The 26,125-nt window shown below is 36.3% G+C and overlaps 1 protein-coding gene across 3 annotated transcripts in view; it reads left to right on the forward strand.

Annotated features, from left to right (window-relative positions):
• The window catches only part of GABRA4 (gamma-aminobutyric acid type A receptor subunit alpha4), a 36,206-nt gene that overhangs the window by 998 nt on the left and 9,083 nt on the right, over nt 1-26,125 (forward strand). For 2 of the 3 annotated variants that reach the window (XM_064418265.1, XM_064418263.1), the window contains exons 3-9: nt 8,647-8,714; nt 11,154-11,374; nt 11,477-11,559; nt 13,330-13,473; nt 14,846-14,998; nt 17,338-17,597; nt 18,118-18,216. In XM_064418265.1, the coding sequence (XP_064274335.1) occupies nt 8,647-8,714; nt 11,154-11,374; nt 11,477-11,559; nt 13,330-13,473; nt 14,846-14,998; nt 17,338-17,597; nt 18,118-18,216 (1,028 nt within the window). The remainder of the gene's footprint in view (nt 1-8,646; nt 8,715-11,153; nt 11,375-11,476; nt 11,560-13,329; nt 13,474-14,845; nt 14,999-17,337; nt 17,598-18,117; nt 18,217-26,125) is intronic. The other variant, XM_064418264.1, reaches the window with a different exon arrangement.

The following is a 26,125-nucleotide window of genomic DNA, read 5'->3' on the forward strand; positions in this document are numbered from 1 at the left end:
GGTGCCAGTTCTTTACCACAGTTGCTGAAATTCCAGCTTTGATTTAGAAGTAGTAGACTTAATTGCTGTATAGGAATTAGGCTTGGTGGGGTTTCAGAATTTGCCTTCACCTGTGCTCTGCTCTGTGGGGGTTTTGGGCCTCTTCCTTTCCCGAGTCTGTTGAGATGCAGTTTTGTGATGCTGAAGAAGCAGCCAGACTTGCTGTTCTTTTTGATTTTTATGTTTTTGTGTAGGGTCTTGGAACCAAAAATCATTAAGATCCAGGCAAAATAAAGTTTATTTTGTAATCTGGAGTGAAGGTATTAAAATGCAAATTTGAAAGTAAAAATAATATTAAAATATTTATAAAAAATGCTACAGACCTTTTAATGATGCTCAAAGCTGTGACGAGGTTTTTATAAGCTGCTTCCAATACAGGATTGAATGAGATCCTTGCGTAGGTTTATGTTGCAAAATACTTTCTTCCTCCTCTGAAAGTACCTTCTCCATACATGTGATCCATCCACACTGACATGCCAGCACATTCCCCACATGCCATATGCAGTGCTCTCACATGCATGATTGTGATTGTCAAAGGACAGCACCTGGCACCCATGGACCACTCTTATTATTTTGAGTGTGTGGAATAAATGAGGCCTTCTTAAGTTAGCTTACACATCAAGTGAGAAGGAAGCTAAATTTATTACCACCCGGAGGAGTCATTGGGAACTGATAGTCTTTTGCAATTTAGTCTTTGTGGAGAGGTTACAGACACTTCTGCACGCGTACAAGAGATGTGCTAAGTTTGGCATCGTTTTAGGTTGAATGCCAACTAATTAGTCATCTAGCAAAGATGCTTTATGAGCATTATCAGATTTCCAAAATTAAACAACTACTAAATATGTAATAGATGGTGATTTTTATTTTAATACAGTTGTCCTTTGCAGGATGTTTTGCAAGAGTAGGTATTTTTCCCCTGTAAGTATGGAAGACTTTCAGCAAAACGCAATCAAGGAGAAAAAGTTCATTGTGTCTTCTTGAACTTTCACATTGGGAATATTGAAGTAAATGAGAGAGGGAGGCAAAACCTCAGATTTCAGCCTGGGGAAAACACCTCTGGGTCAATTTTTCACAAAATGGATATTATTTTGCTTCTTTCTTCCTCATAACTATCTCTGTGGTCAACATTTAACCACTCATCTTTGAGTTGTGAACTTTTAAGTAAAACAAGGGGGGAAAATGCTTTGGTTTTAAAAATGATGCTTGTCTCCCTAGCTCCTTACAGTAAAAATTATCTACACCTGATTTGAGAAGAACAACTTTGGATTAAAAAAAAACCCAAAACAAGCAAACAACAAAACCAACCAAAGAAAGAAATTTCTGTAATTTATCAGATTTCACTTTTTGACATTGCTCAGAGTAATAACTACAGACTATTTATTGAAACAGAGGCTATCAAAATCAACTTTTACCTATATTTTGGGGCTTTTTCCTGATAAATCTTTATCAGAAGTGGGATTGAAAGTGGGTCACTCACTAGTTTATAGTATTGCAAACAAAATGTCAGAGGGGATGGGAATATATAGAGATGGAAAGTATAGTGTGTTTTGATAATGTTAAAGCTACATCACTTTCCGATGAACAGCAGAATACTTATTTTTGTTTTCTTCTTGAAGCTGATTCACCATCTAGTTTTCACAGGGCCTGAAATGAAACGAAGGTTTTATTTTAAGAACAAAAGGCCTCACAGAGGATTAACTATGCTCATTTTAAACTTCAAATTGATGAAAATATTTCTAATTCTGGCACAAATTATGTTTAAAATCAGACTTGGGGAAGTAGCCAAATTCTGAATTTTGCTGGCATGTTACAGTGTTACCACAAATAAAAATACATGAAGATAATTCACATGCAGAGCAAAGCAGAAAATGTTTGATTTTGGAAATTTCCTACAACTGGATCAATATTCTCCGTAGTGTCATTAATTTGCACAGTTTTTGGTAGTTTTGGAGGAGAAGTCAAATTGCCTCAGCATGCTTACAAATGTGGACGTGGTCTCCGGAAGAGTTGTGAACCCCAGTGGAGTGTGTGGAAGCTTCTCTTGGTAGCACTTATGCATTGACGCCTTGAATTATAAGTTCACTTCATTAAATGAATTTAATAAACTTAAAAAGTTGCTGTCACCTTACTAGGCACTGCAAGGTTTGGTAGTGTGAAAAACAAAACCAGAAGGGTTTATCAAAAAGGTTACTCAAGACCATTTAAGTGAAAGTTCCCATTAAGCTGAGGCAGGGGGAGAATCTAAAGAGAGAAGCGAAGAAATGTCACATAGAAATTGAATGAAATAAAGCAGAATGGGCAGTTTCATGTAGGAAAGAAAAAAAACCCTGCAACTGCTGTCAGGAAGACTTTAAATGCATAAGAGTTTTCAATTTGAGTAGATGGAAGGTATTTAGGGACTAATGAGTAAAGTAATGCTGTATGATGTTTGAAAATAGTGTGATGGAAGTAAAGTTAGTTCATTCCCTACACTGTATGCTTTGTTATATCATTATCCCGAATTTCAGCATGCAATTTATAATCCAAGCAGGTTTCCTGGTCAAAACCACTCTATAAAAACAATGTTTTTACAGAAGCTCCTTGTAGTGCCATTAATTAAAATCATCATCTGCTGGAAAACTTCGAGAGTACTGCCAGAGTACTATTTTGATTCAGTTGTAAAAGTTTGAAGTGGAAGCATTTCTATCTAAACCCTGTCTACAGTTTTCATCTGCTTTTAAAATTTTCTGTGTTACATGAAATTTTCACAAGCTGTATTTTCTTTGAAAATCACCTTATTACTTTTTTGGTCGTTAGTTTCAAAGTGACGGTAGAAGTCCAAGGTGTTTGAAAGGAGCATTATTCACCGGAATTAAAAGCCTTGGGTCTGATTTGCCATTTTAAACTTTTGCATGGTTTCAGACTTTACCTGAGCGACTCTTGACATTAGCAAGAGCCTGCAAGAGCTGATTCAAACTTGTATTGGATGGTAACTTTAAAAATGTAATGGTGTCTTTGAAATTTTCGTGATACAGTAACTAATCACACTTAAACCTGGACTTAGGGATGTAGGAAGGAATAAGGAGACTGATGAGGGTGACAAGACTGTGCTGCCATGTATCTGCTAATTTTAATGAATTATGCCTTTCAGACAACATCTGATCTCTGACATCTTGCTTTTAGTGGCCAGTTGTATGGGCAGACCAAAGAAAGAAAGAAAGTGGTGTGTGATTTGCCTCCTGCCCAAGGCTCTCAGGCTGGCTGTGAAACCCACTGACCACAAGCTATGGCATCGCCCACAGCCTGTTGCTGATGTGTTGGGGTGTGGTTTCCCATTAGTTGGTAAAAGATGGAGCCCTCTCCCTTCCTGAGTTCCGTTCATTTGTGTGAGGTAGAGCCTGGCATAAATTTTGAGTCTCACTATCAACTACTGGTGTTAGTTCTGTGGCTTTCTCTTTGGAAATTGCCACATGCGCTGCTGACTCCTGAATAGAAGGACTAGGACTGTGTTCATCCATTTCCCTTTTTCTTTTCTTCCCCCTTTTGTGTTCTTTCTCATGATCTTGTAACTGAGTGCAGCTCAGTTGTGCAGCTGAGTACTTGGTAGAATTAAATATATTGGCCACTGTCTTCCCTAGGAAGGGTAGGAGAAGGATTCTGTGCCCCTTTAGTCTGTGTGTTGTTCAGCTGATGAACAGCATTTCTGAAGAGTTTCATTTCCTGTCTATGCAGGACTTTAGTCAGAAAATAAACACAGAATACATTTGAAGTGCAAAGGCAATTTTCTGTTTTTAGAGAAAATAAAAATATCTGCATGGTTATTTGCTCTAACTAGGAACTCAAGCATACCTTAAAGGTTCCATTGCTCAGCATAATAGATATTATAGTTGTTTTTACTATATAGATTGAAAATGGACTTGAAGAGAGCACTGAAAAGGGAAGTGGGTCATTTTTTTTCCCTCGCAGTTGTCCATTCTTTCTCAGCTGGTGAAAGTTGATGACTCAAAGCTTAACAGGATATGGTGTTAGATACCTGTAGGTGACAGATTTGAATTTGGCCTCGGTTAGTAATGCTTGAAGTCATTACCATCTGTCTGTTGTTCAGTGATCTGTATAAAATTAGCTGATATTCTTAGTCCAGTTCTTGGTAGACAGGTGTCCACATCATGAAAACTGGCACCAGTATTAGGCTTATTGGCTAGCTCAGCAGAGATGTTTTGCTGATAAATAGGCAAAGAAGCACTAATCTCCTAATTTCTGGAGGTATACTTTTCCCTTTTCAGATTCAGACATGGTGATGGATGAACATATGTAGAGACAACAGTTATTGTGTGCTGCTGTGTTTGTTGTATTGTCTTTTGGTAGAGAATGTAGCCCATGTATTTGAATTCTGCATTAATTTTTTTAAAAATGCCCTACCTAGTTCTGGGTTCTGAGCAGAATTCTTACATATAGCAGGTGACCTTAGCTGTTCTTTCTGATAGAATGAAACAAGAGAACATATTTCATATGATAGGTTTTTTTTCTTTTTTTTCCTCACTTAAAAAATGTCAACCCTCTTCAGGCAGCAAGAACTTGGAAAGAGAAAACACCAAATCTTTCACACGTAGTTATATTTAAAAAAAAAATCTGTAGCAACTACTTTTTTTTTTTTTTAATGGAGCTGTAGGAACTGATGTAATATAATTTTATGTGGTTTATATATCCTGGATTGATCTCATAATAGCACCAATAACTGCACAGCATAACTGCACTTTGTTGAAACCTTTGTACAGACTTGTGTGTTAATGTTTCTGATTAGTTGTGGGACCCTTGATGGCAAAATTTGCAATATACAGAAAGCTTGTGGAGGATTTAAGTGTTTACATACAGCAGGGATCTCTGCAGTGACAGTTGCCTATGGAGACGCAGGGATAATGGAGCCCGAAGTCTTTCACTGGGAGCTGTGCTGCAGTTCAACCCATATGTTGACATAAAATGCATGGGAGAGCTCTCCTGCATTCCTCTTCCCAGGGCTGGGGCCTGGCATCACTTCTTCAGCCCACATGTAACATCTATAACACTGAACTATTCTGGCTTTTTGCAGGGGTTGCTTTTAATCCTGCCTGAGCTTCTTTAAAGTATATTATCTTGCAAGCAGTGATTCAGACGTAACTGTTCCCACTGCAGTGTGTAGGACTCTCCTCCTATTTCATTGACATAAAAATACACACCAGTATGATATAAATAGTTCTTCAGCATTTCTGAAGATTTATGGTGGATAGATACTTTGTGAAGATCTATTGAGGGGTAAGCCCAAATGGTCATATTTAAAGTTAATTGGCCTTCTTACAACTCACTGCATTTTATTGCCAGTAATAGAGCGTTAAGGATTCTAATAGGATCTTCTGCTTGCAGAGCCTGAGTTGATTAAGTGGTGCAACACATTCGTTTTGGAGGGCTGCTTAAATCACCAGTAAAAGTAGGTTAGGTGACTACAGATCACCTCCTCGTTGACAGGAATTCCCACGATTAATAATAGTTTAAAAAAGAAGCAGCAGCATGACTCACTATTTATACCCCCGCTATTGTTACCAACTATGTTTTCTTCTAGAACAAGAGGAATAAGAGATAGGTACTGGTGTCGCCATAGATACTCCTGGGTTGGCATTAAGTACTGGGATGTGCTAGAAAATCCAAGTTTTGTCATCTCACAACTGTTGAGGCCAGTGTAGGTGGAAGACGTGGAGCATGAAAAGGCTGCAATTGGAGAGAAAGCATTAAGGAGATAATCAGCTTCACTGTCTTTGCTCCTACCAGACACTGAACCGTTTGACCAAGGTTTTGGCTGCAAATCAAGGATTTGTATGTCTGTACTAGCTGGATAACTGTTATGATGTTTAAAGTATCTCTAGATCCACATTCATCTGCCATTTTCTAGTGGAATAAAATGTGATTTTCACATCTGTTTTGTCGCTCTTCTGCCATCATGTTGGACAAGCAACCAAAAGTAAACGCTATTTTGTGACCTCATAATTGTCTGAGAGTTCCTGCTTCCTTCTTTCTCATGGGTCATACTAATAAATATTTGAGAGCAGAATAGCAGTTACTGTAGAGTGAACTCAAACAAAGTTTTAGTCTTGTGCTGCTGCTGTAGTGTTTCTAAATAGCATTAAGTTGTAGGCTTGCTGGTTTGGAGATTAACTTCTTGATCTTAGCTTTCCCCTTCTTTCTGAGAAGCTCCAAAAAACAAAGTTGCAATGCCTATTGAGCATGAAACTGTAATGATTTAATAAAACAAAATAAATCAATGTCTTAGGAGAAGCAGCTCATGCCTGTAGGAAAATCTGTACCTTTGCTCAGTTTGGTATGATTGTAAAATTACAGTGTTCTGTAAGCTAAAGAAAAACTATACCATCAGAGTTTTCCATCAGAGGAAAAACATGTAAAGGTCTGGGGTTTATTTAAGGACTATTCCTATTTAGTTTCTTAGGACTAACAAGTAAAGCAGTTCCTGAAAGGAATTCAGGCACTTGTCTCTGTTACTCAGTAAAAAGGGAGTACTGAATATTGAACTCAGTTCCTGAAAGGGATTCCTTCAGGAACTGAGTGCAGTATTCAGTATTCTCTCATTATTGAGTAACAAAGACTAATTCCTGTATTTTCTTATTAAAGCTATGTGGGAAAATGAATTTTTCCATTTCTATAGAACTGATTGCAGGAATATTTCAAGATCAAATGAAATAAATATCTATGTATTTAAATCAACCCCGGATAAATTTTTAAAGTGTGCTTGTGGGAGATCAGTGGTAATTTAATCTCTTCTATTTCTACACGCAAGTATTACTGGGCTTTTCTCTCTTATTTTCCAGCACTGTAGATAAATGTCTTCACTTCTAATCTGTTGGAGCTTGTCTGCTCTCTAGAAATCAACATATTCAGGAAATGTCATTGGATTATGTTGTTAGTAAAATGAGTGATCTAAACCCTCATGGATTTCCCTGACTGATGAATGCTTTGTTATTTGTAGAAAAGGGAGCAGCTTCCATGTTTAGGGAGCAACCCATTGCAAAACAAATGGCATGGAATGGAAGTGTTTTATCTGGAACTTGGAGGTTGCTTCTTAAAAACCTCTTTGAGACAGATGTACCAAACTATACAACTTTCCAGGGACCTCTGAGCTGCCAACTGTTGTACAGTGGAATTTCTTAAGAGTTATTTTGAAAAAATGTCCTTCTGTGAAACTTGGCTTCCAGCGAAGTAATCTTTTTGACATTTAGATAAAAAATTCTTAGTTTTTCTTCTCTAAATAATTGGCAAATTCTCTAGTAAAACAATTTTCCATGGTTCTCTTTTACTTTTGTTCACAGCTTGAGACTTGTTCTAGGTGCAAGAACTTCAATTTCCCTGTTTTCCCATTGCTTACTTCTTTTTTTATCTTTTACCATTTGATTCAAAGTGACATCTGTGAAGACTGATTTTTTTAAACTTTTTTTTTTCTTTTCAAGTGGGACATTCTTCTGCTGCTAACTCTGTTGAGTCTTTCCTTCTTTCATTTTTAGATTGCAAATATTATAAAACCTGATTTATTGGACTTGAGTTCACTTATCCTTTTTAGTAATTTGAGTTGTAGGGGGTCTAGAAGCTGGTTTTAAATTTGTAGATGATTCACATTTTTTCAAACAGATACTGTTTGGTAAGACATGTATTACATTCAGTAAATTTATTTTTAAAACTTACGATGTTAGTTAATTACCTGAATTAAACTGTTAGCTAATGCTTTGATCACGAAATCATTATAATGGCTGATAATGATTATCGGCTTTCTAGATTATTACATTAGGAAGAGACCTAAATTCCAGTGAAATTAGTGCATGTTTTCTTTGGTTAAGGGGAAATGTAGAGTGTACTGAAGAGCAAACGCCCATTTAAGATTTCAAGGTAGTAAAGGAAATAATACATTAAAATGAAACAGCATTTTAATGTATTATTCTGGCAGTTGGTTTGCCGTAGGCCGCTGTGAGAGTGCAAAACCTCTGTTCAGTGCACTGTTTTTGGCAGTTTCCTAAGTATCATTGGTTCTTTCAAGACAGGCATTGTAGCAGAATGTGGATCTTGGATCAAACCCTCAAAGGTACTTAGACCTCCAACTTTTATTTTGGATATTAGTATTAAAGCACTTAAGTACATCTCGGGAAATGGATGCAGTTCTTGATCCTGCCATACTAACTTACTCAGTATGTGGCATCCTGATGTCTGTAGTCCAGTTGTTACAAGTAGGTCCAAATATTAGTGATAAATGCTTTGAGGAATGTAGATTTCCGGGATTCAGTGCTTGTTGTAAAGTAGCATGGTGTTTTTAGTGAGTCTTTTAATTTTTTGGCATCAGTTTTCTTAGCCATTGAGTCAACATTGGTTTTCTGAATGGGGATTTGCATGGAAATGCTGCTTTTGATTTACTTATGTGGTAAGGGTAATTGAGCAGTGCTTCTTATTTGAGACTTATCTGAATTGACCTCTGTTTGCATTTTGCTCTTGCTCATCCACAGAACCCTGAAAGCGGTAACTGTTCACACACCAGGATCATTTATGGGAATTGTTGACCTGCAAAATTCAAATTTTCTTGCTCACTTCCTTTTCATACATTAGGTCCTGTTACTGAAGTCAAAACAGATATATATGTCACCAGTTTTGGACCTGTTTCTGATGTAGAAATGGTATGTATTTCTGGGATTAAAATGCCATTTCCTGGTTCTGAGAAACCATTAGCTGCAGTAGGAATGGATGCTTCATCTGTACTGTTCTGTCAATCATGCAAATTAGGCAAGATTAGTAACAGCTTAATTTACAGGTTATAATTAGATACATAAGGCCTGATTCTGGTCACACTTTCAGTGGGTTTTGGCTGGCTTAAGAAATTCACTTCATGGGATTTAAAACAGATTTTCACGGCACTGAGGCAGAATCCAGCCTTGCAGGGAGTGTCTAAGTAAGACTACTGTGGGGAAAATGTGTAATATTTTGAAATTGCTTTTCGTTTCTGAAACCTGTGTTATTCTCAGGTGAATAATAATGACATCACTTCAAAAATACTTGTTGACGTTTTCATTTCAGATGAATGCCCTTTGCTGATCTTTGTGCTCCTTTAAGCATCACTTTCAGCAAATGTTTTTCTGATAAGAGTTTTCACAAGTATATGCAGAAATTAAATGTCCAAGTGACATGCATGAAATAGTTACAGAGGAGAAATATTACATTTGCATGTTCTGTTATTTGTGGCTGAATGGCTTTTGATTTCAAGGTCAAATCCAGCAAAACTCTCATCAACTTCTAAAATACAGTGATATACCCTTAAATCATACAGCAGTTGATCTTTTTATAACATACTCAAGAAGTCCCATGGAAATAACACAGCCATATATGCTGAACTGAACTTCTTCATGGAAAAAGCAGTTTCAGGGTAGTAATTTTCTTCCCATTTAGTGCTGTTGTTCACTTTGTGTTGCACTGGATTTAATTCTGTTATGTGGAAAGGTATGTGATAGCAAGGTATTTTTTCAAGAGCTACAGTGTGACAGCAGCCTCATGTTGAAATGCATCTTACCCCTTTGTTGGTTATCATGTGCGGGATGATGCTTATCAGAGTGGCAAGGGGTACAAGAATGTGGTCCCAAGGAAATCTAGTAATAAGTACCTATTAGTCCCTAATAGTCCCTAATCTACAGTTAGGGCTGCATGGCATCTCTCAAGCTTTATTTTCATAGGAAGTTATTAGTTATATTGGAGCATATATCTATCCAGAAGTGAGAACATGGACAGAAGATGGGTAAGGAGCTTGCAAAAGGAGAGTTTACAGCCAATATTTCCCCTTTCTTCATTAGGGATGATTTAGGAGGCTCTTTAGGGATGCAGGAATCGTTTCTGGAATACTCTTTAGTTAATGTGTCCATTAGTGACCCAGTGTAATCTAAATGTGGCTGCACTCATAAAACTTGCTGCAACAGTGATGTGTGCTACGGTCTCAGTACAGGGGATGATAAGAATGTCTTTTTAGTTGCTTTTGTACCCATTTTCATTTTTTCATGAAATCTTATATTACAAAATCTGTCAGGTAGAAACTAATAACAGAAACTGCTATTTACGAGCTATGAAGTTGCCAGCAGGACATGACAGTAGAGGAGACACTTTTCATGGATTAACTATAAATCACAGTGGAGGATACAGTCGTGGAAAAGAAGACATGCAGTCCTAAGATGTACTACACTAGTAGGCATGCCTCCTTGCCAATGCAAATAGAAATGGCCTTACAAGTAATTTCAATAGAAACATTATGCAGAAGAATTTGAAATCAAGTCAGAAGACATTGTTTGGCTTAACAACAAAATCAAAACTGCAAGTTAGAAAGGACTTAAAGGCTTCCATGTGACCTTTTAAATTGCCACATGGTAGTTTTTTTGTGAAATGCTTTAGCTTCCCAAGATGAGAAATGCATTCTTTCATCCATTCATTCACATATGATTTCTCATTATGTGCCTATGTCTGCAGTTCTGCAGTTGTTTGCGTGTTTTCTTTGGAGCATCTGAGTGGCTTTTCTGAGGAAGTTAATGCAATAGTTACATACTTAAAAAAAAAAGTAGATGTATATGCAAATCTCTCTATAATTTATTGTCCCTGTTTTGTGGGCATGGCAAAAGACTTACTTAGCTTTCCTCAGTTAAAAGCTTACTTTCCATGAGATGAAGTTAAGTTTTCTTTCCTAATTTAAAGTGGAACTAATAATTTGTCCTCGTATTTTCAATTTAGTCATCAGCAGCTGATCTATGGATATATTTTCTCTAAAAATCTGATGACAATTCTTGTCAGAGATCATTTTGTTTCCAGTTATATGCTTGACTTCAAATTCAGTTGCCTGCTTCTTACAACCTAATTAGGTTAATTATTCCTTAATGATTAAATGTGTAGCAGTTTATTGATATGACTAATGTAAGAAATTAAGCTATTAAGAAGTACACAAGACATTTTAATTGGTGGAAAGATGTTTGTGTAGTGGACTTAGGATTTTCTTTACTAATGATTTCTTTGCTCCTGAGGGATTTCTTCTTTTATAGGAAACACATATGCAAATGTGATCTTTGTTTTTCTGCAATTTAATACAGGAATATACAATGGATGTCTTCTTTCGTCAGACATGGGTTGATAAAAGATTAAAATATGATGGTCCTATTGAAATTTTAAGACTTAACAACTTGATGGTTTCGAAGGTATGGACTCCTGATACTTTCTTCAGGAATGGGAAAAAGTCTGTTGCACATAATATGACAGCCCCAAATAAACTCTTCAGAATAATGAGAAATGGCACCATCCTGTACACAATGAGGTATCTAATGTGTTTGTTTGATTTCTTACAATTACTGTATGCAAAAGTTGTACTGCCTAGACAAAATGGCAACCAGAGACTATTTAATTTGTTCCATTATAGGCTTACAATAAGTGCAGAGTGTCCCATGAGATTAGTGGATTTTCCCATGGATGGTCATGCTTGTCCTCTCAAATTTGGGAGTTGTAAGTTGCAATTATCAAATTTCTTGTAACTACAGAATTTAAATAGTAGAATTAAATTTTGAGCAGTTACTAGCCTTTTTGAATTTATAGAGTTATGTCTTGATATGCAATCTCTATGCAGACAAAACTCCTGTTAAGTTCCTCAGCACTTGAATTTAGGACCTCAAAAATTAAACCCAGAGAACTAAAAACAGGCGGTGATTCAGCAGTTATGTTAAACCCCACTGTCTGGACACACAGTTGCTTGAAATATGTCGTTTTTCTTGGTTCCTTGGAGGAATTGGATACTCAGTGAAGTGAGAGGATCTCTGGAGAAGACAAACTTGCCTTTAAACAGCCATGTAAAAGACACCTAGGGAAGCAGGTTGGCTGACTTTCTCTACAGGTAGTGGAAGCACATTGGCATCTTAAGAAAGAGGTGTAGGTTGTGTGCAGAGATCTGATGTCTAGTTGTAATTGTCTGTCTGCTGGCCTGTAAGAGGAGTCTGCATGGCAAGTTTAGACTAAATAAATAACTTTTTAACTGGTGAGAAAAATCTTAGTGCAGATGACTTTTCTGCTTTAAAGTCGGATTTTTGAAAAATAAATAAAAAATCCAAATGTAGATTTTTGAAAAATATCCAAATTTTGGGTAGAGAAACAGTTTGGGATTTCTGCATAACAAACAAGAGAGGGTAGCTGTGGTTCCCTGATGTGAATCCCAAGCAGAGACCTCTGAGACCCCCTGGAAATGGTTGGTGCACTCCATTAACCTATCTTGTGATTCTTTTGAGCCTTCTTGGTCACTGACTTCTCTGCTTTAGACCCTCCAATGGCTGGACATTAATCTGTTTTCCTTAACCCTAGAACTCTCAAGTCAGAAATTGCTGGAGAACCTCCAGAGATTTTCCATTGCATAAATTTAGCTTATACAGCTGGATAGTCAGCCTGAACGGGGATATGAAAGACACAGCTCTGATATGATTTTTTCATCAGTAGAGACCAGGTGCTGCAAGATTTGTCTTTGGTATCAGCTGTGTGTTAGGGGTTCTTTGATAGTGGGGACTCATTGGCAGTAACAGCTCTTCAGACAGAATCACCACTCAGCAGGGATTGCTGAACATTAGTCTGATGTTTCCCACAGTGAAACTTGAAATAACATGTAGCCATTTCAAACGTAAGACTGATTTGATTCAATTTTAACAGGAGTTTGGACTGTGTAGGGATTGAATGCTAGCCCTAAGACATGTCTTTTGCATTAAATGTAAAATGTTTCTTTGTGTTTGCTTATTTTGTGGCCATTGTGAATTTTTTTACTGACCTATGGTTTCTGGCAAATATTTTAAACAGAAGTTTAAAATGTTGCCATTTTTAGTATAATCATTCTTTTCTGTAAAGTAATGTGCACCAATCTTCAAAATATATCTTCCCTGTATATACTCTTTTCTTTTTTTTTAGATTGGTATATTTTAATAGTAAAATTTTCGTTACAAATTGCTAAAATAAAGAGAAACTTTGCATGCCCAGTAAGGGGTGATCCAGAGGTGAATTGTGTTTAGTCTTCACATTCATATGTGAAGTGAATTTATTATGTGTGGCACTTGGCATAAAACCTCAGCTCTTATTTATTCTGCTCCAAGGGTGGCATTTGCGGGGGTAACTTAACATGAAGGGTATCTTCTGAAGTCGTTCATGTGTGTTTTACTGTTTGGTTTCAGTAGGTTTGGCTGTGGTTCTTAGTAAGGCATGAGAAAAAGTTTCCTATTTATGCAAACTGATGCTGTGTTGTAGATGCTTATCCAAAGAGTGAAATGATTTATACCTGGACAAAAGGACCTGAGAAGTCAGTGGAAGTTCCTGAGGAGTCTTCCAGTTTAGTTCAGTATGACCTGCTTGGGCATACGGTATCTTCTGAAACTATAAAATCTATTACAGGTAGGAATCTCTCAGTAAAAATCAACTTGAGGTAAAATTAACCTGTAACATTGCCCAAAGCCATTTTTCTTTTTCTTCCTCTAAGTTTTATTCTGCTGAATGTCACAGGGTATATATTAAGGGCTGAGAGTGTAAATCTGAATTAGGTTTCTGTCCTTGAGATTTACATTTGCAGATTCATTACAGTAGATTGCGACAGTCTTTCAGAAAGCTAGAATGAGATCATTACTCCAAGGGACAAAATGAGCATTTAATCACTGCTTAAAATGCAGTTTGAAGAGTCAAGAGGATGCCTGGGTGAGGAAGTAATTTCTCAGCACTGTATCCACATTATGTGCAAAAGACTTCCTTTGTTTGGTGGTGCAAACAGCTCAGGATAGAAGTACAGCATACAGAATGGGTTATTAAAACCATAAAAACCCTCTAGTCAGATAAGGGCAGGCACAAATACATTAGTCACAATAGATACTTCTGCTGATTCCTGCTGTAAGAAATAAGGCAAGTGGCAACTACAGGCCCAAAATGAGTGAAGTATCACTGATGAGCAGTGTAGTGATAAACAAGCATATTCCCAAAATATTTTTAAAATTTGGAATCATTTTCTAAGCATCAGCAGGTTTGGGTGTTGTAAGATAGTCAAAATGAAACCAATAAAGCAAATATATTTGATGTATTGCTCTACGAATGTTTTACTTAAAGATAAAATGGCATTTTGCAATTCATTAGGAATTTACTTCTCAGCATATAGATTATTATGAGTTAATAAAGAAAAATTCCTTGCTGTCCCAAAAGGCTCATTCTGTAGTGCTTTATTTAGACAGTTTTTTGAGTTTATAGTAAAACTGCTTTTTTGCTCTGTTTGCTTAATATCAATTATAACATTTTAGATAAATTGAAAGTACTTTTAATTCTTCTCAATGATTTTTGCATTTGTTTCATTGTCATAATGGGGCTGAAGTATAAATCTAGTAAAAAGTTGAAATCCTCACACAACATTTGATATGTATCATTGTTCTTACTGTTTTATTCAGCAGGTAAGTGCCACAATGTTATGGATACTTTGGTAGGTGGATAAATTGTGTTGTAGGATTCTCTTCTTCAATAGCTGTCAAAAGGATTTTTAAAATCATGCTTACACTGTAAAATGTAATCCAGTATTAGTTGTATTATAGCATTTTTGATATTAACTTCCTTGTAAGGACCTACTGTTTCTGAGATTAAAAAAAACCCCCTTCGTTCATTCTTGTTCTAAAGAAGATATATTTCTGTACATGTTAAGTTATATGAATGGCATCACCTTAAACAATCCTACTTGAGAGTCTGAAACACAAATTTTATACACAGAGAAATATTTTCTTTTTTTTTTTTTTAGGTGAATATATTGTTATGACAGTTTATTTCCATCTCAGACGGAAAATGGGTTATTTTATGATTCAGACCTACATCCCATGCATTATGACCGTGATCCTCTCTCAAGTTTCATTTTGGATAAATAAGGAATCAGTTCCTGCTAGAACAGTATTTGGTAATTATTTCCTTTTTCAAAACTTTTTCTTGTACTTGCTCTTTTAATAACTCTCCCTAGAATAGGCCTTTTCAGTGCCTTGGGGTATATTCCATGCTATTGCAGAAACAGGGGGAATACTTTAAATTCAGAGGGAATCTTGCTATTGCTGTATGAAGAATGTTGTTGAGTGAATCCTTGGACTCTGAAGAGGAACTTGGAATATATAACCAGAAGGGTGGCATGGTAACCTGTAGCAAAAGGCTGCGCAGCTCTAGGGATTCTACCTGCTTGAGGGAGCAAACTAGAAAGACCTGGCTCTGGGTAATACACTTGAGTCCTTAGTCTACATCCAGATCAGATTTATCCTCCAGTGGACAGTAGTGAAAGTACTTGAACTCAAGGTTTATAGAATACTTGTAAAATAAATTGATTTGCAGTGTGTGAGATGTTCCAATGTCTTGTTATGAGGTATCTGTGTCATCAGTGGAAGCTCACTATGGACAAGGCTTAGATTCAGTTACTGTAATTTCATATTTAGTGCTTTTATTTCTACCACTGCCATCATGAAAATGAATTACAAAAGCAAAATGATCACAAGATATTAATATTGATCTTTTCAAAATACAGCTTGAATGAGATGGCACAGTGAAAATAATAGAAAATCTTCAGTGGAAGACAAAGCACAAGAATCTAAATGTAAATATGTTTCCTAACAAAGAAATAGGATTAAAACATTTTAAAAGCTGCCTAAAGCAGGAAGAAAATGTTCTACTACAAGCCTCTCTATAGACTGCTAGATGCTGGCAAGAGTAATAGGGGCAGTTGTACTGGCAGCTCCAAGTCTTGCAGAAGAATGATTTAATAGAGAATCTATTAATAGAAAATCTAATATAGAATGTCAGTAAACTAATATTGTCACAGACTACCATCTCCTCCTTGTTTTTGGTTAATGTTTGGTCATTTATTTCACTTTACCCTATTGTTACATCTATTAAACAAATGTTTTTAGAAGCAATTCAGACAAAGTTTTTGATTGAAGTGGACAAAGGTCCACTCAGTGTCCTTGGAAAGGATAGGACTAAACAGGGATGGGCCTCCTCCAGGAAAAGAAACAAAACCTAAACAACCAACTTTCCATATTGTTTTTTTCTCAGACTCAAACATTTTCAGTAGTGTGGTTTTCAACACTTTCGCACTAAATAAGGTTTTGTGAGCTTGCATCTGTATTTTTTATTCTCCTGAAAACTCTGAGAAATCCTTTGAGCTGTCATGACTTGGCTACTACTCTTTTGCTTTTCTTCTTTGGAAGGAAGGACTGATTCCATTGTGAACATTTCTCTGTACAGCGGTGTGTAGGTGAAGATTTTTTTTTATTATATCACCTTGATGGAATACCATCATTTAGCAAATAGGGATTTGAGAAATCTGTTTCAAAATATATTCTTAATGAGTTTGAATTCTTCTGAGCATAAGAATTGCATCTTGAATTAGAATGCATACAGTGTTCTTTTCATAAGAGTAAGGACATCTCTATTTGTAGTCACTCATCACTGAGGTTATCATGCTAGGATTTATGCAGCGTTCAATACGTACTTGGGGTTTTACATTTCTATGATATAGGATATTTTGGATGAAAAAAAAGAAAAGTAATTTGTTTTTATACAGCATGTGTTTGCATTTGAAGTACTACCTTGAAGTGGCCATCTTTTGTGTTCAGTGTTCATGCTTCACACTTTTTAATTAAAGTTGTTCTTTCAGAAGATGAAAATCTCATTAAATTTCATTGGCTGACTAGTAGCAGAAGGCTGTAAAAAAACCTGATGGTTTCTTAACTGACAGAGTTTTTAGCATAATATTCTTCCTTAGCACCAAAATAATTTTTCATGACTTAACGTTTCCTGGATTACAAGTGTGATCAGAGGCACAGATGCACAATAATAGGTGGCTTTCAGAACCATTTACAGGAGAAGTCATATTTTTGCTGCAGTCTGAGGATTACCCCCCAATTTAACAACTTAAATCTTATTCAAATATTTAGAAAATAACTTGTAAAAAATTCTACTGAACTTGACATGAAAAACATATAAAATGAAGGTTTCTGTGTTTTCTTCATGTGAGCTGTAGATGATCTGCTGAAGCCATGGCTTTCTGTGCCTCCTTTAAAAAATGGTAAGCTGTTTTTGGACTTAGCTGCTCATGGATATGTAATGCTTGCCATGACTTAAATCTACTGCAGTATTCACAAGCAGCAGAGAAACTCACATGTGATTTAAAATTCTTTGTTTGAAGGTGCTTGCCAGTTCTTGCTTTGTTTTACTTTGATTCAACAGTTCTTTTGCTTTATTTTTTTTTTGAAGGAATAACCACAGTGTTGACAATGACGACACTGAGCATCAGTGCAAGACATTCACTGCCAAAAGTATCCTATGCTACTGCCATGGACTGGTTCATAGCGGTTTGCTTTGCCTTTGTGTTCTCTGCTCTCATTGAGTTTGCTGCTGTCAACTACTTTACTAACATTCAAATGGAAAAAGCCAAAAGGAAGACGGTGAAGTCCCTTCTTGAATTTCCAGTTGCTCCAGTACAAAGGAAAAGAAGTACAGAAGAGACATTCACGGTATGTTTCCAGCTTATGCAAACATTTTCTGTATTTTTGGTAGCGTTTCTCAGTAAAATTGGCCTTTAGCTTCCTCCCAGGTCCTTTGAGCTAATGATGTGTTGCACATTAGATTAATGGAAGGCTAATACTGCGCTATATTCAATTATAAAAACCTGTAAAACATTATTTAATCCTTATTTATGTTATTGAATAAACTTGGGCATGGTGGCAATTATGTCCATCCACATGTGCAGTCTCTTCTATGTTTGTGTTTTGGCGAAGGTCAGTTAGGATGGGAATCTTGAGGAAACTTAGTTTCCTTTTCCACATTGATTCTGCATGGACTGATTATACAGGCCAAGATATTGCAGATTATAAGGGCATTGTGTTATCCTGTGTGGCTAGTGTCTTGAATGAATTAAAATATATTGAAGCATTGCAGCTGTACCTTGGGACACTTCCCTAAACATTACAGATCTCCTTGCATTGCATGTGTTGCCTACGAAGAGTTTTTTTTCTTTATATGTTACAATTTCAGGAATTTTTGAAGAACGTTGGATGGAAACTTTTTGTCTACCATAGATATAATTTTAATGTAATTTGTGTATCTTTGCACAGTAGTTCACCTCAATTGCTGGTAAGTTTTTGTGGCTCTCTTTAACAAAATTCTTGTCTGCTTTCCTAATGCTTTGGATTAAGTGTGACTTGTAGGGGAGCTGTTTTAGTGTGTGGACTAGCCAGTTGAGCTCACTGGTGATTATCCTTTCCTCTTTTTCCATTCCCGATAAATGGTGCTTACTCTCTGAAGCAGCTGTTCATGAGACATGTAGCTAACAAAGCCATTGCAGCACCTGTCCCAGCCGTGCAGTGGGCAGTGCTTCCCAGCTGTGACTGGCTCTGGGCAACACCACTCAAGAAGTGAGACGCTGACAGCAGCATTGTGATTTACTTACTCTTCCTGTCAGGCTGACTTTGTAATTTCCTTTGGCTGAGCCAGGATTTAAGAAGTGCTGTTTTAGACTAACTCTTGTTAATTTTGTCTTCTGTCTCTTTTCACATCTCGTTTGTCTCCTTCCCTATTCATCTTCTCATTTTTGCCTTCCCACCCCTTCCATTTTCTGTCGCTGCGCAGCTGCTGTCCACCCACTTCCATTTTTCTTCCTCTTCTTTGCTCTCCTACTGTAGATACTGTTTTCAATCTCCTGGCTTTGTTGTTATGTTAGCTCCCATTTCTGCTTAAAAGGATAGATGTGCTCTTGAAGAGTTTATTATTTGTCACTCCTGCTGGTAAGAGACAGGAACCAAGAAATATGTTTATAGTAGCACATAGTTCACCTTGTACACAGAGGCATTAGTGCTATGAGCTTATGCTAAGCTTCTTGACTGTGCAGCATGAAGTTTAGTAGAGTATTTTGGCTGCTTCTGAGGAGTGAAAGTAAATACTGCTTTTGGTGGTAGGTTTTATTTGAATACCTAGGAAAATAAATTACTTAAGAACAGTTTAATCCTAGGTTTATTTATCAGATTTTATTTAAAACAATAGGAAAAGCAGTAGTTTGCTCAAGTAACTTAATAAAACTTATTCTCATTAAGGCTTCAGAGAACTCTTGATTCATGGACAGAATTGCTTTAAGTTAGTAGTGTGTAATGCTTAACCGTTTCTACACATTTTGGAGAAATTCCTCTTTCTCTCTTTTTTTTTCCCCTATTGTTCTTATTATTACTATTACTATTATTTTTTTAAACAGAAGCAACAGAACACACATCTTCTTTCAACTTGAAAGACAGATAAAATGAGATGTGTTCTATTCCACTGCTTAATTAATACTGCTGGGATAAATGTGGGAGCGTTCTCACAGATTGGGAGATTCTTGAAAGCACTCAAGGGAACAATCTACTCAAGGGGTTACGCATTAATGTTATGAGTATGTAAGTGAGTGATAGTGTTGATTGTACCTTGAACTGTTATTTTTTTTCAATGCTTTCTCCTTAATTCTGCCTATACTAAGATTTGAGACTTTGCTCTTCCAAGGCAGGTGTACAAGGCGAGCCCACAACTGCTGTTAATAAAGGCTTAACTATCGTGCAATCCTTTCTATGACTGGAGGATTACTTCTGGGCTCCCACTGTGCAGAGCAGAAGTTAGGATCACTGCTCTAATTCTCTAGAACCTAACATGGATATTATACCAAGCTTTCCAACCTGACACGTAAAATACTCCTTGCTATATTTTGCTTATAAGGACTACTCTAGAATTTTAAAAAATTCTAGATGTGTTATATTATTTTATCTTTTATCATTATATTATTATTATTGAATTATTTCTTTATTCCTTATAATGAATCTGATTTTTTGTTCTGCACAAATACTGTTAGTCAGTGCTGATAATGAAATCGCAGTTTCCTTGGTACTGAGATTGGTGGTGAGTTTGTGGTGCACAAGGAATGCAGGATTAGCCAGACTGTAGCATGTAATTTGTAAGCAATATTTCTTAATGTAAAGCTACACATTTTTTCTCAATAGATAAACAGTAGACCCAGCTAGTATTTTAAAAAATCTGTGCTGTGCTGGCACTGTTGTGGTAGAAGTTCTGTTGGTAGCAGTAATATTGCCAGAGCTCAAGGAAATGTTGTATATTAAACCTGAACTTTATTCTTCAAACAGACTTTGCGTATAATACTAAATTTTCCAGTCTCCCACAATTAAAAATTTTCACTTAGCCCAGAAAGGAAGTGTGTGCTTATTGGGAAAGAAGATGACTGAATACCTAATCCTTACAATTCTCTCTCTTGAATATCTCACCATTGGCAATGTGCTTTGGATATTCTGCTAACTGGGAGGGATATCCCTGTCTTAAGCCTATTAGTTCTATACTTTAACCTACCTGGAAATGGCATACAGGTGCCTCTGCCCACTTTTTTTACAATTGAGATGCCATCTGTATAGGTCCCCAGAAAAATTATGAAGCAGTGGAGGTTGTTAAGGAAAACAAACATGGCAACACTATACTTTTGAAAAAGGGTTTTGTTTTATGAGCTGTTGATTTTATATTATTAACTGGATGGTTTCACTCATCTGATGGTTTTTTTTTCCCCTCAAGTAACATGTCCTTGAAGGATTCTATGAGGGAGCAAGCTGGGTTATGAAACTGGATAAGCTATAGAATATGAAGATTTTTCTATCCAACGATATTAGAAATTAGGCATATTAATAGTAAACTTTGGTAAAGATGAATTGCACATTATGATTTGGATATATTTCTTCAATAGTACCAATAAATCTTTACTGTAGCAAATGTGGGCTATCTGCTTTTCTAAGTTATTCTCTTACGTAATTATATTTACTTTTTTTGGAGCTACATAACGGGTGTTTCTAATTAATACATTGATTAAAGTAAGCATTAAATGCAATTCAGAGGCTAGCTAAGTCTGACCTCTGTTAATTCCAAGAAAAAAATCCTGGCATCAAGCTAATTTACAGGGCTGAGGGCAGGAGGAGCAAGACTGCAATAGCTGCAGATGCAGTTTGTTTTCTTTTATCACTTGGTTTGACTTTAGCCATGGTAATCTTCAGTATTTTTTTTATTCCTTCCCCTGCCTACCCTATTTCAACTCTTTTTTTCTTCTTGTCTTTAACTTCTTGATGCAAACTTAATGCATTTCAATAAGGAGGAGTGCAAGTATGTAGAAGACATCCCAGGAGTAGGACCCAAGCTTTTTTGAGGTCTGCTTTGAGTTCACGAGGGACTTGGACAGACTTTCTGTCAGGCACAGCAGGATAGCACTGAAATATGTCTAACCCAAGAGAGGTAACTTAAACCTTGGTTACCTGTGATTTCTTTGTTTTGGGAGCAAGTTAAAATGCTTTCTGTTTAGAAGGAAAGAACCTATCCCTAAATGTTCTGAACTGCTTTCATTGGTATAAGCAGAAATGTTGCTGCAAGTCAATGTGTGATGGAAATGAATGATTTATAGTTTGTTATTGGACTCCTGAGTCTATTTTTATGCTTCTGTACTATTTCCTTTTCACTGTATTCCTATGAAGTTTATTTTTAAAGACCTACCCAGTTTTCGAGATGAAGAATGCTACTGAAAAGTAGTCTTCAAAAAATAGACTCCTAAACAGTGGTAACATGAGCTTCAACCTCAGCTGTTTGTTAAAAGAGTGTGAAACTTGGGAAAAATCAGGTCAGACTCAAAAAAACCTTTTTGAATGGAATTATTTCTTCAAACTCAGCCACAAGTAGGTTGTAACTCTCAATTTTTCTTCCTCTTTTCTGAAGACAGTTAAGTGTCATCTTGTCCTTAGCAAGTCCTGTGGCATCTAATGGGTGAACTCAGGGGTCAAGCTGTTCACTGCCATGTAGGCACACACTCCTCTCCTTGCTTGGGTGCTATGTGACTGGAATCCACCTTGCAAGTTTACGAGAAATATTGTCATGTGGACAACCTGCATACTGCTTTTGTGTGATTCAGATGTATTTTCTCTGGTATGAAATACTTATCTTTTAGTCATTTATGGGCACAGCTCAAGTTACGTGGTGGGGTGGGAGAAAAGTGGAAATCCTTTGGCAGCCCTTGGTGAACAGACATCTAGAGCAATTAATCTGGCTGATGGCCAGCTCTGTTTCCCAAACTCCTGATTTACAGAACAAGGATTGGGTCTGATAAATTGTTCTGATGGGCTGCATACAATCTTGAGGCTATAGGTAGGATACTTTTTTTTTAGTGTGCCTTTTTTTTTGTTATTGTTGTTGTTCTTAATCCCAGAAGTTGATTAATGCTGATTTGTCAGCAGATGCACTCTTGTGTCTAGTTTCACTTTTAGTGAAACTGAAAATTTTACCTTCTGGACCAAAACATCTATTTGAATACACAGACATAATGGAGTGGTACAAAAAACATACCAGACCTAGAGTAGTACCACTTACTTGCTTTGCTTCTTCTTTGGAGTAGTAGAACAATATCTTCCTTTGTCCCAGCAATAGTGAAGTGAAGCTAAACCCTCCTGCCTCATATATGAATTGAAGTATTTGAAGAGCAGCTTGGTCTTAATGGCAACACTTGGGCCACAGGTCTGGTTACTGGACTCCTTATGTGGATGCACAGCCTGTCTCCTTTGTGTGACTTAAACAGTCCTGCAGTTAGGACATCATTTCAGTTTTTAAATATAATGACCATTTTTTTCTGCTTCACTACTTCTCCACTGCCTAGGGTGTTATGGTTTGAGTTTTTTAGGGCAGTGGCATTTAAAACTCAGATCCTAATGAAGGAAGTCAGGCTCGAGAAATACAGGGAGTTCATCTAAATATAAAGACAGGACCAATACAAATGGAAGCTGCTGTGCCATTTAACAGTTTATTTGACATGTCAACAGTTTTCTGCTGCTCTAATTTCAGTAGCCAACATTTTTATTGTTGATGATTTACAGTCAAGATATGCTAGCATCAGTTTTAAATAGGGTAAGAGTGGGTGCAGGTCACAAACAGCTGGCACATTTTGTACTGAATGCTGTTTGAGAGACAGGAGAGATTAATCACCTGGGAGAAGGTTGTAGTGACTTAGTGGGAAGTTTCACTTTTTGGATACCTGTAGATCCAAAACAGTTCATGAAATATTTTGTTAGCTGTGATGCTCAGGTACAATGTTTTGTGGGGTTTATGCTTCCTTGATTTTATTTGCCTTTTGTTGTTTTGCTGCTTTGTTTTTTGGTTCAGTGTTTTTTTTTTCTTGAGGAGTGGGGCGTGTTGTGTGTTCATTTGGGGCTTTTTTACTATTGGTTTTGGTTGTATGGGTTTTTGGATTTTTTTCTTTTTTTCTTTTTTCTTTGTTTGTTTGTTTGGTTTTGTTTTTATTTTTTTACTTGTTTCACTAGACAGTTCTACTGATCAACTGGCACTATTCATAATGTATAAATCTAAAAATGAGCTCAAACAATATGACTTAGTCATAAATGAGAGACATAAAATATAAACATTTTGTTTAATATTTCACATAATATTTCTTTTTAAATAGCACAAATTAAAGTGATATGTATTAAAAATTTTTGTCTTTCTTCAACAACCTGATATTACTCTACCTTTAACATGCTTGGGTTGTAGAATGAATTTATACTGTAAGTAGAGGCATTTTTCTACTGCAAAATGAGCAGAGTAATTAATGCAGGTAGGCAATGCAGGTACCTAGATTTTGACCCAGCTTAACTGTAAATTTCACTGAATTCCAGAATTCAGTTATAGTGAAGATAGAAAATGGCAGGGTGCTTGATCAAAACTGCTGGGATTCAAAGGTCGACAATGAAGTTTTTTCTTATTGTAGTGGAAATGTTTTTTTTGGGGGGAGGTTGGGTTTGTTGTGATTTTTTTTTTCAATATGCACAAAAAGAAGCAGGAGATTAATTGCAGCACCTGGTGGATAACAAAAAATCTTTCTGGAGTGCTATCTTCTTCAAGCCTTATTAGGAAATGTTACAACTGATCACTCTTCTATTTCCTGTAAGTATTAGAATAAACTGTCACAAAGTAGACAAGGAAATATGAAGTAATGAAAATACTTGGCTGTTACTCATCTGGTGCTAAAATACCTGACAGTGTTTACGCTAAGTAGTGGAAGACTTTATTTAAATAGTATTAGGATAAGGCTTCTTTTTGGAAACCAAAGCATGGTGCTTTTATTTTAAAAAATAGTATATCCTGTTGTTTTAAATTCCAAAAATGTGCATGAATATCTTTATCTGTCATTGTGATGATCTATTAGAATAACAAAAAGATTGCCATGCTACAAAAATCCATATCCTTATCCTTTTTTCATTAGAATATACAATGTGTGTTTCTGTTTAATAATAAGTTAGTTTCCTGGCAGTACCAGTTGCAGGCATTCAGCTAGGTCTTATATTGATATAATGTCAATTTGAAAAATCTTTTTTTGTGGAGGGAAATGTTACATAGTCAAAAATATGTGGTGGGATTTCAGAAACACCAAGTCAAGGGCAATTCTTTATGGTGACAGGGGTAAAATTTTCAGATTTTCCAGCATCAACCCTTACACTGAAAATTGTTGGGGAGTGTTTCATACTAACTGTGATGGTTAGTATGAAATTATGTCTCTGAATGCAAGACTCTTCATATTTTCTGCTTAAACCTTTTCATGTATTTATATTTAAATATTAGTTTTGTTTCCCCTCCACAAAGTTTTCAATACTGGTGCATCCAATGACACCAAATCACATTTGAATTTTCCAGCTGTGTGTAAGATTTCTGTCTGACTTAATTTTTACACTGGGAAAATTGGAATCAGAAGAAATAAGCAATTGAGAGGCTTGGGAAAATCTACAAGGCAATGAGTGTTCAAAGCACTTTCAGCAAACTACTAAAACAAATTTAACCATAGCTTTAAGGTCAATGAAATTTGAAAGATACAGAAAATAACTAAAGCCCTTGGTTCCTAATCAGCCATTCTTTCTTTCAGAGATGTCACACAAATCAACTCCACAGTTCATTAAGACATGGCTTAGGCTAATAGGTTTGTTCCCCACCACAGTCATGTTTTCAGTTCTTTCATTTTGTCATAATATAAATAAAATCTTTAAGAATTGTGTGCACCAGTGCCTAAGAATCATATCTATGCATACTTACATTTAAATATATATATATATATACACACGTTTGCATATGTAAGGCTTTTTGGCAGCACACAGGTGGATGGGTTTATTTGGCACAAATTTGGCATCCATTTATTTAAAAAGTGTTTTTGTAATTTAAGTTTTGTGCACTTTTATACCTCTCTAGTGGTAAAACATAGAATGGAGTGCTCTTCTTGCCTCATTTCCCCTCCCATCATATGATTCAGGTTACAAAGTGAGCAGAGTGGGTAGTGGACTGGCTCTTATCTCCCCTTTGTTTTTTCTTTCCAAATAATTTGCACTGCTCTCTGCACTGCTAGAGCTAGGGACTAGAATTCACTGTATTTTGTGGCAGGTGGAGTTTTTACTTGGCTATGTTGCAGGGCTCTATAAGGCAGCCCAAAGTCTCTAGTATTATTCCAGTAAAATTCTGATTGACTGGCTCTGCAACATAGTAGTAAAACCAGGGTAGATTTCTCCTCCAAGTTTTGCTTTTGCTCGCAGCAGGTCAATATGGTGACTCAGTGGGATTTGGAACAAGCAGCATTATTTACACTGATGACAACATGCTGCTTTCCTGATAAATGTCAAATAGTGTGAATTTGGCAGGCTATACAATGTCCTCCCAGAAGAACAGACTGTTTTCTCAGGAAGGATTGGTAAGGATAAAAATCACTATGGTAGATTTTAATAGTAAAATATTACTAAATTATCATACAAACAATTTTGTTGTTGCAGCTAAACAGTAAGTGATGTCAGACTTTGGTTGCTTAAGCCTTCCAATTTTTGAATGAATTTTTGCTTGGATTAATTAATAAATTTTCAGTTTGGGAAGCCCATGTTCTCATATAATACATTACTGACACTCCTATATATTAATTTACCTGTGTCTCATCGAAGTTTTAGTAGTGCTGTCATGAAAGACA

This window comes from Passer domesticus, chromosome 4, assembly GCF_036417665.1.
Source record: "Passer domesticus isolate bPasDom1 chromosome 4, bPasDom1.hap1, whole genome shotgun sequence".
Taxonomy (NCBI): Eukaryota; Metazoa; Chordata; class Aves; order Passeriformes; family Passeridae; genus Passer; species Passer domesticus.